Here is a 15,218-nt window from a genome sequence, read left to right as displayed (position 1 = left end):
ATTTTTACAAAAATATTTTGCTCTATAGAACTTAACAGAATAATTCACCATCCACTGAAAACAATAGATAAAATTTATTTTCAGGGCTTCTTTTTTTTGAACAAATCAAACACAAATCATCACGTTAAAATACAAACCAGTTTTATCACTTTTACATTTACAAATGTACACGTTACCAACAATAACACTCAGAAAAACTCAGAACTTTAAAAATAAATCAGATACAGATAATTCAGGAATATATTAAAAGTAAAAATCATTAATACATTAAGTAAAAACAAGATTTGCTCTCAAACCCATGTTCATCCTTCTGTAATCATCCAGGCCTTTCTTGTTCTGAGGCACCTCACTGAAAGCCAAGGCTGAATAAACAAAATGGATTTACACAAGAATGAAACTGACATGGCAGTCTTTAAAAAAGAGACGACATCATACACATACCGGAGCAGGGTGCTCATGAATACAGCCAGGACAGCAGTGCAGAGAATCATGAACAAACATGTCGCACTCCACGCAAAATGCATTCTGGCATACTTTACATATATAAACCTGTGTGGAAAAGATAGAGAAATAAGTTAAATTAGAAGAAAATTACAGCGCTATAGTAGATCAACAGTTGCCATCAAGACAACTTGCACAACAAGATTGCATCACAGAAAACCAACTGAATTAAGGTGTCTGAGACGCTGAGCTTGAGTCATTGCAGAAGCTTCCAAATGCTTGGAGTAGAATCTTATTTATGCAAGTTTAGGAAATCCCTTCCCACACTTGTATAGCCTTTGCAGTCTAAAAGGCATGACTATGACAGAGAACTCTACCATCATAAAAACTTTCCCAAGTATTTTTCTGGCCTTCAGAAAAATAGTCAATAGGATTATCTCTACTTGTGACACATCTCAGTGCAAGTTCCAATGCAGTTCAACATACTTACATTTTGATCTTTGATTTCTCCATGGCAGCCTTGACAATACCTAGAAGAAAAATTTTGGTTTTTAACTGAAAAAAGTAACAAGATTATATATAGTGGTGTTTAAAAACATCTTAATCATACATAATAACCATTAATAGAAACTATTTCGGCCATTCAACTGGATACACAGGGTAACTGCTAATGGTAACTAGAAACACTTCTTGCCAGAGGTGACCAAAAATCACCAAACATTCAAAAGTGTCTCCAGCAGCATGAAAGCTACTGCAAGATATTCTTACTTCTGTGAGGAAAAACAAAGATACAGTTTATATTATCACAATCATAAATTTTGAGTACCGTTCTCCCTGATATTCTTCCAGTGGAATTTCCTGAAAGGCATCCAAAGGGAACAAGTGATGGTAAGATCGAGCTAGATGAGGTGCAGACACTAATGTAAGACCTGCAAATAAAAATACATTGCTATTATTATATGAGAAAATTTACAAGTAATGATTCTGTTTTGTTGAGATTTCTGATTAGAAGGTTTAAGTCAATCTTCAGAAATATATTTATAACGCAGAGCTGAAAACTTAACAAGTTTCTCATCTCCATCTTAAAATGCAATCATAGAAGAGTCTTCCAATTAATTCTAGTTGCAGAATTCATCATTGGCAGTGATGGTTCTGCTGTACTAGATAACCAGTCAATATGGTGCCACACTACAAGGTAATACTGCAGCCTGCTATAACACTGGCAAAGCATGCCATAGGCCTATTTAAGCTAACACAGTCTTATAGTGGAGCATGAGCTAGCCTAAAATTCTTTGTCACCCACTCACACATGGAATAAACTTTCAGGTTATTGTTCTGATGACTGCTGCAGTTGTGGAGAATATCTTCCTGATATAAAGAATTTCTGAGTTACACTATTACGTTGCTGAAATGAAACTAATGTTGATACCAAAATTTTCTGTAATATATGGAGTAATAATTCGTGTCAAGAAGATGGTTGTTGATAATAAAGAAGGGGGAGATGTGGTAGTGTGGCCATGGGGGTCAACAAGCCCCATGGTTAGTGATAACATCAGACTCTTACCATGAGGCCATCAGGAATGTAAAGAGTTTAGAGGGAACAAAGAAGGGTGATTCAGGAGATGCCTTGCCATCTCAGGTTGCTTCTTCTCCCACCATTAAGGCATGGAAGTTGCTGGGGGTTTGCTGGTTGCCGGGCAAAGTTGTTTGACCAATGAAGAGTTAGTGGAAAAGGACTGCTGTGGGGCGAATAGTATAAGAAGGGAGCCTGTTCTCAATATGGGATGCAACACGATATGATGAAGTTCTGTCATCAATAAAGTAGTAGCAGTTACTGATCCTAAAAGAACCCTGGTGTCCGTGTGGTCATTATGCCACAAATGGCACCCAAACAGGGACCCGAAGAAAACAAACAGGGACCTGAACAACAGGAACAGGGACAGGCTAACAGAACAGGGACCAGGACAGGAACAGAGACATTGATCGCCTAATGAAGATAGGTTCGGCCAAATTCAGCAAACTGCTCAAAGAAGCTCATATAGAAAGTTGCTGGAAATAGACGCACCGGAGCTGGAAGGAAGCTCAAGCTGAGACAAATGGACCCACGCATACAACTGCCCTTTGCTGGCCGAAGGTAAGCAGTTGCGTGCTATGGGGAATCATATGTCCTTAGAAACAAAGACTGTCCTGGTAACCTTACAGCTTGTTCCCTTTATTAACAATCAGACAGTTTATGATCTTGAAACATGGGACCAAATTGAGGTCAAGGTGTGGGACTCGGCTACTAGAGAGGACAAGGTTGCCGTGGGATTGCTTGGCACCTGGCGAGCAATCTCTGAGGCCTTAAAGAGCCATGTGCGACCACAATCAGAAACCTGTGGTTTGCCAGGTAGTGATGGAGCTGCGGGCTCGTCCACTGATCCTTCTGCTACACTATTGGCCCCCCCCGCCGCTACCGCCATCGCAGGCCTTTGCTGTTACGCCCCCGGTGAGCTGGGCGTTCCTTTTGATCCAGGCCCTGAAAAGGAGCCAGATCTGTTTCCCTTCGATCCGGGAGGAATAGGATACATAAGGCCCGAAGGCCAAGTTGCTTAACAACTTAAAGCGCGACATATTGTACCCACAACTAGCCCTGGAACTCTCCGGTGTTTGTAATCAAGAAAAGGAATGGAAAATGGAGACTGTTACATGATCTGAGAAAAATTAATGAAGTCATGGAAGATATGGGAGCACTTCAACCAGGATTACCAACTCCAACTATGCTCCCCAGTCATGGACACTAATAATAATAGACTTAAAGGATTGTTTGTTAAACACTTGCCAGAATTCAGAAAACTTTGCCATGTTTATGTTTCAATTGATACCTTTTCTGATTGTACATATGTATAGGTGTATTCAGGTTTCTTATGAATATGTAAAAGCAATGTTCTATATATTTAGAAAGTTCGATGGGTGTGTGTGCGTTTTGGTAGAGCGTAGACTCCCTGCACACCCAGCGCTGTTTACTTGCCTTTTATAAATATTACTAAATTCAGATTGAGTTGTATCTTCGTTTATAACAATTCCAAACTAGAATTATTTCACCCTGTTGCCAAATACAGTATCTTGATTAGACTTATCATGTTTTAGTCATATGCCTGTGGAAGTTAACAGGTGGATCGCTATTGCTCACATAATACTACTACTACAAAAGATGCTAATCCTTCCTCCCACCCTCACTGAGCAGGGACAAGCACCACTGTTTGCAGTCTGTTAAGCTTTGCAAGGCTGAATGGCTTTCTTTGATCCTGATTAAACAATACAGTCACTATGACAACCTACTAGGTGGGAAGCACCTGCTGTACTGGAGAAGGCATCCTGAAGAGGACACCTATCTTGCAGACCCTGTTTTTCCATGTAGTTGGCCAGTGAGGAGAGTTTTTGCTTTTCCTTCCTCACTCCATCATCCCCTCACTCCATCTGCCAACTCCTTTATGTTTATTTTCCCCGAAAACAACTCCTGCTATTAAGGTGGCTGTAAGCCATCAGTTACAGATCTTGCAAGTAAATCTTGGTGTGTATAAACCTCCCTCAACATCCTCCATACAACAATCTCATCTCTCCCAAAAATGTGAATGACAGCTTGTCAGTTACTTGGTCAATCCAGGCAAATAACAAAATATCTGTTACTCACTGATGTGAGGGCAGTAAAACACCTACGACTTACTATGTTTTGCTGTATTTGTGTACAACGTATGCTCATTAGCAAGTGTTTCTGGTGTTCTTGCCTTTCTCTTCCATCATCGCCTTGATCCCAGAAATCGACAACAGCAACAACAATTGATACAACTACTGCAGACATATATTCTATGAAATTTAACATAAGATACATATATGCTCCATCTAGGCTCTTCCTTGTCAGTATCAATTTTACACACACTCTGGAATTCAGAAACAGGCACATGAACAACAGAAGATTATTTACTGTTACCTGTATGATAAAGTTTTATTATTACAGGCATAGTCCCTCGTATGTACAGGAAAGTCCCTTGTATGAAGCTGAAATCCCAGGACACAAATGAAGGCTTCTTAAGCTAGAACTGTCCTTTATTTGCCAAGTTCAGTTAAATTTCTCCACCCCTTAACTCTTAATCACTAACACATAATGCATCTATCTGCTCACCTGCTCTTGTTACTCACCACAGATTTTGCACTCCACAGGAAGTTCAGAGTATTTTGCTCTGCACTGGGGACAGAAGTACCCACCCAGCGTAAGACCTGGCTCACTGTTGTTTTCCAATTGCCTGGAACAAAGACAGACAATTAAATATGTAAGAGAACAACCTGATGCTACGTAACTGAAAAAATGTATGGTTCTCAAAACAAATAGTTTTAGCAGTTACTGTAGCTTTTGTACAACACTTTCAAGTGTATGGAAGTGTCAGAAAACTACTAATATGGGTAAAATATCAGTAATCACATTTTCCCATGGAAACAGAACAAAGACCAAAATTTTCCCATGTAAAAGAGTCAATAAAACTTTATAAAAAAGGTATTCAAGACATCCGTATCAATATTCCTACTCGCCTCCCAACAGCCTGTACTGACTTTAAGATGTACATTAGTACCTATTCTTTCAAAGAGCAGACCGTTTCCTTCTGAAAATTCAGACTGTCATATTATCCTTGAAGACTATGATTCCTTTCATTAAGAGCACTGGCACACCAAGCAAACAAGGCCTCTGTTTTAAATTTTCCTTTTATGTCACCTCGGTAAATAAATAAAAAACTTTATTACAGATGATACCCTTCTTTATCATTGTTGTATCTTTATAACGATATAAATATTTGAATTAATAAATGCATTTAAAGTTGGTAGTATGAATAAATGTACCTAAAAACCATTTACTATCTTAAAAAAAATCTAAATGCAAATTTTATAAAAAATATTTTAAAGAAAGAACTATGGCCACATAGTGGATGTGCAAATAAAAGCAAGATTTCTACTGAAAAGTCACAACACATTACTTGCTAGTCCTTTTTCATGTTATTTTGCATTATTTTCACTGAAAATCAGATTTGCTAAATATGGCTAAGTATATTCAAGTATGACTTGAATTCTAACCTAGAATTCTAATCAGTTTATTGAATTATAATTAAATCTACTTACGCCATGCTGAAGGATGGCTTTGCATCTTGCTCAGAGAGGGAAGCAATAGTGTGCTGAGGAAAACCTGAAGAAAAAAGTCTGATTTCAAACATAAAAATAATATTCCATTTTCTTATGGTAATGCAGAATTTCAAAGATTATCCTAAACACTTAGTGAATCTCTTTTTTTGTTCGTTGTTATAGGAAGCAAGGCACTCTTACCAGGGAGCAAGTTTTCCTAACATTCTCTACCTACATTCACCAACAAATCCTTTATTTTCCCCAGCTGTAAAAAATGAAACAGCTTTTCATAAACTTTATATTAACTTAAACTCATTGGAGCCAGTTTTTGAGTAACAGTTAAAAAAGATGATGATGTACAACAGTAGGAAAGCAGAAGGAGCACTACAAGAATGTTTGCTTGAACAGTGATTTCTTATTAAGGCAAAAATACTTTAATATGCACACACCAAGAACATATTCTTCTTCCAAGTACTGTATGATGACAGATGAGACTATAGCACTTCACAGAGGCTGTAGAAGACACTGGTCTTTCTATGTCAACTATTTTTTTTTTTTTTACAGATCATCTCAAATAGCCAGATTATTTTCACTACTTACTAGGTTTTATTTCCAAAGAGTAAATTGCTTCAGTATTTAAATCTATGTATAAATATATTCTTATCTATGAAAATGCATGGATGAGAAATTAATGCTCTAATCAGTCGTAATAGTGTTGCTATTCTAGTTTAACTCCAGGCTTAAATTTATTGAGAAATACATCAGGAGAAGAAAAGGCACCTAATCCATTTGTTGAAAGAAAGACCACCACAACAGTGGTCCTAACAAACTATATACTACATGTCCAAATAGAAGGGTCTTGCAGCCAATTAATGGTTGCCTTGTACAACCATTAACCTTCTGTAAAGGTTGCCTTGTGCAGGGGTAAATACTGAGGGAGAATAAAATACAGTTTTTCATCATTTTCTTTTAAACTTTATATTCACACCAGTTACTATACAGTCAGTGTTATTTCATCTTATTGCTTCCAACTGCAGTTGCATAATTTGTCTTATTTGTTCTAATTATTCTCTTTATTTAAATGCTTATTACTTTGTAGGAACAATATTAAGTAAATAAAAATCTACTTAGCAAAATAAAAGTTACATTTAAAAAATGTGCAAAAAAATGAGCAAAACCATTTGTTTTGCTTTAAAACAGAAAATACAAGGGCAGAAAAAGACAGATTTACAGATCTTGCACCAGGACTGCAACAAAACCATATCCTACCCATTCGAATAAGGGAGCACTCGGAACTTGAACTGGCAGGTGGAGGACTAACATGATGCATTAGCAGTTCCTTATAATGACTTTCATCTAAAATAACATGGTATGTTCCTGTCATGAGGAAAGAAATGTGTTACTCTCATATTATGACCAGGTAAGTAATGCAAACATATTCTACAAATAACAGAAAACAACAACTTACGTACAAAGACAACTCAGAAAAAAAAAAGATTTTTATTTTTTTTCTTAAAGAAATCTGAAAAATAATCTTGGAAATCCTTCTGAAAAGAAGTTTTAAAACTAATACATCAATGTTTACTTACAGGGCCCTTATTATTTTCGTCAACATTACTCTGTAGTAATTATATTGTAAGAGCTACTTTTTTAGTAACTGATATTAACATGTTGCACTAAGTTCCACATCTTACAATTTTATAGGTAGAAGCCTGCTTTAAGACACATTTCTTCTCTCCACAGATACATCTAGCAGCTTGTATTATTTCACTGAATACTATCCTTCACAGATTTGAGAAGCCCTTCAATTTTCTGCTAGCATGACAGAACATTCATTCTTTAACGCCAACATGCACTGAAGAAAATTACCAACTAATTACTTAATTTTGATTTTAAACTTATTTTATTAGTATAACTATAAAACTTCAGATACATACCACCAGTTTCCCGGGCAAGTACTGTACAAACTCGAACTTCAGCACTTAGACTGATGACAGACACTCTGATCTTAACTGCTTTTAAACACTTCATGTGGAAAAAGAAAGAATAATCAAATTCGTATGCTGAACAATAAAGGTTAGAAGTTTTAAACAAAAACTTACTGGTGATGACACTGCAACTGTCTGTTTTTAGTCTAACAGCTTGGAGGTTCAAAGTAGTAGCCAAACTTCACTTCTGTACCTTAACTAGATCATAGATGTTGGTTGGATCACATGTTGTCAGACTGCTGAAGACTATCAAAACCTCTCTGCTTGTATGTCCTGGCATGTGCCTAAAGAAAGCATATGGTTAATTGAATTCTGTACACCACGCTATATGTATGCTAAAGTTTCAAGGACTTCAATGTACTAAAGTCAGAAGATGACATGATAGGAAGTTGCCTATAAACTAAGAAAAACTCTTGTAAGCTCCTGAGCACCAGAGTTTCACTTTCTAAAACCCAAGACTTTCTCTAATATACAAGATTTGATTATGTAATTGTTATCAAATTGTTTGTGCTAATGTTTAAGTTATCCCTGTACCTTATCTGTACTCTCACAGGTTAAATTAACCTCCAAACTAGCACCACTGTAGTAAGTCTTCCTAACTTCTTAAAAATCTCTGATCAGTTTATAGATGTAAATCTATTAACTCCTTTCTTTCCTCTTACTTCTTAATTGAAAACTCTCTTTCAACTAGTCCTTCAGATAATTTTTGTGACATTGACTCACACAGCGAATAAAGTTTGTAAATCTAACCTACTTAAAGGTCTACTTTTCTGAAGTCTGTCAAAACTTCTATCAGATTCAAACTTATTTATTTTAGTGGTCTCTTACCATTATTAATCCCAAACTCTGCTGTCTCATTCCTTAGCTCGCTCGTAAAAATTCATTGCAGGGTCTTTCATCCCTATATTTATACACAACCTAACATCAACTATTTCTTTCTAAAATATTGTTGCTTCCTGTAAGAAGCACATCTCTGAACAGAAATGTCTTGTGTTAGAAAGTTAAATATGCTATCAGCTTACAAGTTATCAGTGAGTATTCTAAGAGGATGTAAAGCCACCTTTTAAAGACTCATGCCAGTACAATGCAAGAAACTACTTCTAAAGAGCAAACAACATCAAACGTGAATAAGAACAAAACAAAAAAAACACAATAAAAAACTGTCTCTGTCCCCTCAAAAATTCACAATCAGCATTATAATGACTATGGGAAACAAAAAACAAACACAAAAACATGTTTACAAACTAACTTTAAAGTCTGCATGGCCAAATTTAGGGAATTATATAGAGACGGTTCTCCATGGCAGTTCATATCCACTGCTTTCTTCAGAGCAATTATGTGCTTTTTTGAGTTACCTGTGAGCGAATAAAACAGTTCAAAGTAATGTGTTAAAGGAATTTATGTATTTAAACTTTATATTTTATGAGCGATGAGTATATTTTATGAGTTTTATAAGTATACTTGTACAGAAACAGTTTTCAAACTATGACTTCAAAGTCTATCCTTAGAATTCGACCTCTCGATCAGAATGTGGAAAACAATGTATCAACAACAAAAAGACATTTACTCCACAAATATTCAATTGCTAAAAACTTTAAGAAGCCAAAGAGGAAGAAAATCATTGTATATTGCTAAGCGTTTCACATGAACAAAAAATCACAGTGAAAACTGTCTCACAAAGAGTAAAATGAGTTCTGCCTCCATTGAAACACTGTTATCCTCAAAGTAACTTTAAGCACTAAGGAATTCTCCAACTCTTCAATAAAGTTGCTCGAGTTTTACAGGTAGATAAAGAGACAAGATTTAAAACTACATCTCTGAAAACACATAGCTTGCTAGTGACAGAAGGCAGGAACTCAAGAAACCTTGCTTCATAACATCCTGTCAAATCTCAAGAAATGCACAGATGTCAACAAATACAAAATTAATCAATGGGTTGAGAAATTAACTATACTGACAACAGATCTTAAGTTTTTTAAAAAGATAACACATCCCTACCTGAAAGTTCTGTCATTTTTTCAGCTCTTTTACTCTTGGTTACAATTAAGCCCATCTGGAGGGGGAAACAAAAAGACAGAACTTTTCTTAATGAGTTTAAAAATACATTGATTTACAACTCTGCTATGTTTTGCTTCATACTTCTTTATAGATCAACAATTATTTAACTACACAAGCTTTCCTGAACGTGTAACAGCAACACCACAACGCTATGGATCAGTTAACCCATGTTCCTGTACTTTCAATTTACTTTTGCAACAAGGAACATTTTTTTTTTTTTTTAATTCCAAATATCTGAAGTAAAATATAATTGAGACTTCTGTGTTAGGATTTATGTTTAGGAATGTAGGAAAAGAATAGATGAGTTCTTACTTCCACTGGTTCTTGCAAAACCAATAATTTCATTAGACTGATGATAAAAGAGTGGAAAGTAACCTAGCAACTGAAAAGTTTACTAGAGAATATTAAAACTAAAAGTAACTTTTACAGATTTCTGTTACCTGTTTCTTGCATGGTTGTACTCACCTGACTAATAGGATTTTGGTCAAAGTACTCTTCAACAAAATATTCCAGTAACTATAAAGAAAAACTGAGACTGTTAAAAACAAAATACAGTTTTGCTTCACATATACTAAGTAATTGGTAACTGCAAAACATTCAGTATTGTTATTTTTTTTTTAATTGGGAAAAAGCCCATCCCTTTCACTTTCTTCCTTTTGCCCAAGCCTTTCCACCCTTCTCCTTCCTATGTTACCTTTGTAAAGTAAATTTGTTTCATATGCTGAAGCTCTAGATCAGTGTTTGTTCAAATGGAGGTTTAAGATATACCAAAAAGCATAAAACTGTACAAAATCTATAAAACAGAGGAGTTTAATGGTTTGTATTATGACTTTCTCTAATGACACTGTGCGTGCAGTTCAAGCCCTATACAATCTGAAGTAGCAATCCAAATCCTGTCTAAAATCCATTCAAATCAGAATTTATGAAAACACCATGGTAAGAAAAAAATTCTGAATGTATAATGAAAGCATGTTTGTTCTTCTTCCATTCATTATTACAGACAACATTTCATCTTAGCTACCACACTGCAGAAGTGTTTTACTGTTTCTGCTGTATACTCCTGCAAGGCACACTAATGTCATACAGCTTTTGCTATTCAAAAAAACAAAGCCAAACTGCCCTAGGAAAATTACAGGTTAGCAACAAAGAAAAGGGAAATAAACAGTAGGGATGAGAGGAGAGATAAGGCTATGTAAAAAAAAAAAAAAAACAATTGCAGGAGGCTGCCTTTCTTTTAAACGCAAAATGGAATTGATTTACATAGAAACAGTAGATTAATAAAGAGAAAAAATTTCTGTATGGAAATACCTTCAAAGTGCAGGTAAGTCTGTTTGGTTTTAAATCCTGGTCCTCCATAGTCCTTGATCCATCAACAACCACATAAAGGTGACGCATCTGCATTATCAACATAAAATGTTAATTCTACATCAGGTTCACATTTTAACAGAAGGATCAAGTTTTACTACTCACAGAACAGATATTTAATGAACAGTTCATTATTTTATTTACTTAGAAAAGCAAGAACTTCCTCCTTCAAACAGGGAAAATTTAGAACAGAGCTGAACCACTACTTTTAGGACTATACCATAAACAGCAACTGAAAAAAGTCATGCATTTTTCCATTTCTCCTTTGAAACGAAACAAAAGTCCATCTTGAAAAACACCCACCACTCTTTATCTCTGAAAATAAGCGACAAAATAAGCATAGTTTGCACACATTTAATCTCTTTATCTGAAGACTTCAGTGTTGCATAACACAATAACGTCATCTACAACTCATTAAAATTACACACGTTTTTTCACATGGAGAAAATTCAATTGAGCAAGTGTTTGCAACCTGACTGCAGCCACAGAGCACACCCTGATACAGCAGTGAACACACCACACCTCAACCACCAAAGTTACTGATGCTTCACACCCCACGCTGCCACTGAGCACCAAAAAGTGTTTAGAAAAGACTGCATGATGGAGAATGCAAACTTTGGTCTCAAGCACATTAAGTCAGCAAAAGCTACTTCTAGTTAGGCATACCACCTCTACTCAGGCAGTTTTGGACTCAAGACATTCAAGGTAAGACATTAACATACCATTCCCAGTCGAACTTGTCCATGGTGTTTGTAGAGTCTATTAAAACACACAGAAAGTTATGTAAGCTGCAAGTGAATGAATAGTGCCTAAAAAAAACTCTGAAACAAATCCAACACTGGAGTTTGGGAAAATATAAAGCAACCATAAACCATGGACACTTACTTCCATTGAAAAAATGCAAAAGGTGAAATTATAAAGTCAACCATTAATTATAAACTGATTTCATGCCTCTCAAAAAATAAAAATAAAAATAAAAATACAGTTCTTGCCACGAGGTTTAACTTCGAATTTTTTACATGGCATTGAATACTTTAATGTAGCCTGAAAAAAAAAACTCAGATTTTATCTAACATTTTTTTCTGAGAAATTTAAACAAAAATCTGATACCATCATACCAACAAACAGCTTGAAACATGTTTTGTATATTAAAAAAAACTTTGAAGGATTTTCTCTAATCAATCCAATTACTGCAATAACAGAATGCTCAGGTTGGAAGGGACCTTAAAGATCATCCAGTTCCAATCCCCTGCCATAGGTAGGCATGCCACCCACTAGATCAGGTTGCTCAGGGCCTCATCCAACCCGGCCTTGAACACCTCCAGGGGTGGAGCATCCACAGCCTCTCTAGGCAACCTGTTCCACTGCCTCACCACTCTCTGTGTGAAGCATTTCCTCCTAATGTCTAGTCTAAATCTACCCTCTTAGTTTAAGACCATACCCCCTTATCCTATCATTATCTACCTGAGTAATGATTCCTTCTCCATCTTTTTTATAAGCCCTCTTTAGGTACTGAAAAGGTACAATGAGGTCTCCCCAGATCCTTCTTTTCTCCAGACTGAATGTCCCCAGCTCTCTTAGCCTGTTTTCACAGGAGAGCAATCACAAAGCTTTACACAGTGTTCCATCAGAGTAAGCCCTGACCTTTCAGCTAGCACACATCTGAAGTATCTAGCATAAATGCATTCAGTCTTAGAAAAAAATAATAATGAAGATAAGATTAACTATTTTTCTTCTTGATTGACAGGCACTGTCAATCAATAGCAGGTCATAAGCAGGAGTCTAGAGGCCTGAATGCAAGAGGCCACAAGCATGTTTGTCAGGCACGCTGACACCATCTACCCCGCAGACCCCATTTCAGAACGAGTACGTCCTTGCCAGGGCCAAAGCAAAAGTAGCACTTCAGGCATGCCTGGGGCGATACCAGTACCTTTTCCTCTTTGCCTTGAACAGAATGTCCTCGATGGTCGCTTTCAGCGATCCCGATTCGTCCTCCTTGAGGATCTCCCTGCACAAAACAGCCGGTGCCTGAGCACGAGGGAGGCCTCCCCCGTGCTCCCCGGGGCCGGGAAGGCAGGGAAGGCAGCACCCACCATGTTCTCTCGTAGCCTCCTTCCCAGCGCTTGGTCCTTTCAGGCTCCTCATCCATGGCCGCGGCCCTGCCCTGACAGCACGGCGGGACGAGGAAATGCGGGCACGTCTGCCGCCGACAGAGACGCCTCTGCGGAGCGGGCTGAGGGGGCTGTGGAGACGGGACAGGACGGGGCAGGACCCGAGGGTGCCCCGGGGACGGGTGCGAGCCCCACCGCACCTCACGCTCCACCCGCCACCACCCTCCGGCCGCGCACGGAAGCGCCACCCCGCTCCCCTCCGCCGCGGTGCCGCCGCCGGGCCCCGCCGGCCGCCGCCCGTGCCGCGCATCGACCGTTCCGGCGGACTTTCCCCCGGGCTGTGCCTTCCCCTAAACCCCTTGGGGCAATGTCAGCGGCCGGGGAAGGGTCCCGGCGACCAGGAGAGGGGCGTTCCGCAAGCACGCCTCTGTCCGGCTGCCGCCGGCCCCTCTCGCCGCTGTGCGCTGCTGGCGGGTTTCTTGCAGTGAGCTGAGCTGTCAGTGCGGGCAGCTGGGGTGGTTTGCCCAGATGGGCAGCCGAGATCAGCCACAACCGCTCTCACTGCCTCTGCTCAAAGGGAAAGGGGAGAAAATGCGGTGGAAAGGGCTCAGGGGTTGGGATAAGTACAGGGAGATCGCTCAGCAGTTATCGTCACAGGCAAAACAGACTTAGCATAGGGAGATTAATAGTTTATTACCTACTACTAGCAAGCTAGTGCAGTGAGAAACTAAAAGCAAAGTACTAACACATTCCCCCCATCCACCCTCTTCTCACCATCCACCTCCCCCACAACCGGTGCAGGGGAACAGGGAATGGGGGCTGCAGTCAGTCCCTGACGCTTCATCTCCACCACTCTCTGGTCGCTTTCTGCCCCTGCTCCCCGTGGGGTCCCTCCCACGGGATGCCGTCCTTCCCGAACTGATCCTGCAGGGGCTGCCCACAGGCAGCAGCTCTTCAAGAACTGCTCCCACATGGCTCCGTACCACGGGGTCCATCCCCCAGGAGCAAACTGCTCCAGCACGGGTCCCCCCCGGGTGGGCGGCAGCTCCCCCCAGACCCCCTGCTCCTGCGTGGGCTCCTCTCCACGGGCTGCAGCTCCGGCCCGGGGCCTGCTCCTGCGGGGGCTCTCCATGGGCCGCAGCCTCCTCCAGGCCACATCCACCTGCTCCACCGGGGGCTCCTCCACAGGCCGCAGGGGAACTGCTGCTGCGTGCCTGGAGCACCTCCTGCCCTCCTGCTGCACTGCCCTTGGGGGCTGCAGGGCTGGCTCTCACCCCTCTCTCCCAGCCACTGTTGCACAGAAATTCTTTCTATTCCTTAAATCTGTTCTCCCAGAGGCACAAACATCACTTACTGGTTTGGCTCTGGCCAGCAGCAGGTCCCTTTGGAGCCAGCTGAAACTGGCCCTTGTCTAACATGGGACAGCTTCACAGAGGCCACCCCTGCAGCCCCCCTGGTACGAAAACCTTGCCATGTAAACCCAATACAACAGTTAACTCCCAGTTGCATTTCAAAAGCAGGCTGGGGTGTTGAGATTCCATGGCACCAGGGTGCTTATTGCTCCTGTGTTAATTGCACATGATGTAGCTTTTCACTACTTACCATTTAAAACTCCAGCTCCTATCCCTGCCTGGTTTTAAAAATGCAAGTACCAGCTGATTTCTCTCATCCCCAAAATGCCAGTCCTCTTCTGCTTGTAAGAAATACAGCCCATTGTATATTTAAGCTACTCTTTGTTAAGTGAATGGATGCAGTTTAGCGATGATCTGCTGCTGCTGCTGGTTAGAGACCTCCTTCAGACCAGGCATCTTACTGGAAGCAAAAACGTAAAACCTTTTTTCTCAAGGATTGTAGTATTCTGTGTGGAGTTTCTTATGTGTTACTCATTTAGTGGCAGGTAATTTCACAATGAAACATTTGCGTTGGAACACAAGTAGAAATATACATTTTTATTAAATTAAAACTAGATTTTTGGGGTCTGTTTCTCTTCTGCCAAATGTGGTAGAAATAGTCCAAAGTACTGAGAAGTGAATGTACAGTTGCACACAATTGCTCTTATACTATGTGATCCATTGGAAACTAGTCTCAAGTTGATACTCAGCCAGAT

The 15,218-nt window shown here is 39.4% G+C and overlaps 1 protein-coding gene across 2 annotated transcripts; it reads right to left on the bottom strand.

The window, feature by feature from the left end:
* Nucleotides 1-55: 55 nt before the first annotated feature.
* GTF2H2 (general transcription factor IIH subunit 2) lies at nt 56-13,612 on the bottom strand. 2 transcript variants are annotated; one of them, XM_080574921.1, is made up of 16 exons: nt 13,094-13,609; nt 12,931-13,008; nt 11,723-11,759; nt 10,944-11,030; nt 10,101-10,151; nt 9,576-9,630; nt 8,827-8,932; nt 7,771-7,861; nt 7,527-7,614; nt 6,859-6,966; nt 5,590-5,653; nt 4,621-4,724; nt 1,268-1,370; nt 932-971; nt 442-549; nt 56-362 (listed from the first exon to the last, which is right to left on the bottom strand). In XM_080574921.1, the coding sequence occupies exons 1-16, from the start codon at nt 13,147-13,149 to the stop codon at nt 303-305; spliced, it is 1,236 nt and encodes a 411-aa protein (XP_080431047.1). In that variant the 5' UTR covers nt 13,150-13,609; the 3' UTR covers nt 56-302. The 2 variants fall into 2 exon arrangements, with proteins under 2 accessions (XP_080431047.1, XP_080431048.1); XM_080574922.1 differs by lacking the exon at nt 932-971 and having other exon boundaries at nt 56-549; nt 13,094-13,612.
* Nucleotides 13,613-15,218: the final 1,606 nt, after the last annotated feature.

Source organism: Anser brachyrhynchus (assembly GCF_964034855.1).
Source record: "Anser brachyrhynchus genome assembly, chromosome: Z".
NCBI lineage: Eukaryota > Metazoa > Chordata > Aves > Anseriformes > Anatidae > Anser > Anser brachyrhynchus.
The sequence above is the reverse complement of the archived record's forward strand: the minus strand, read 5'-3'. Positions and strand labels throughout refer to the sequence as shown.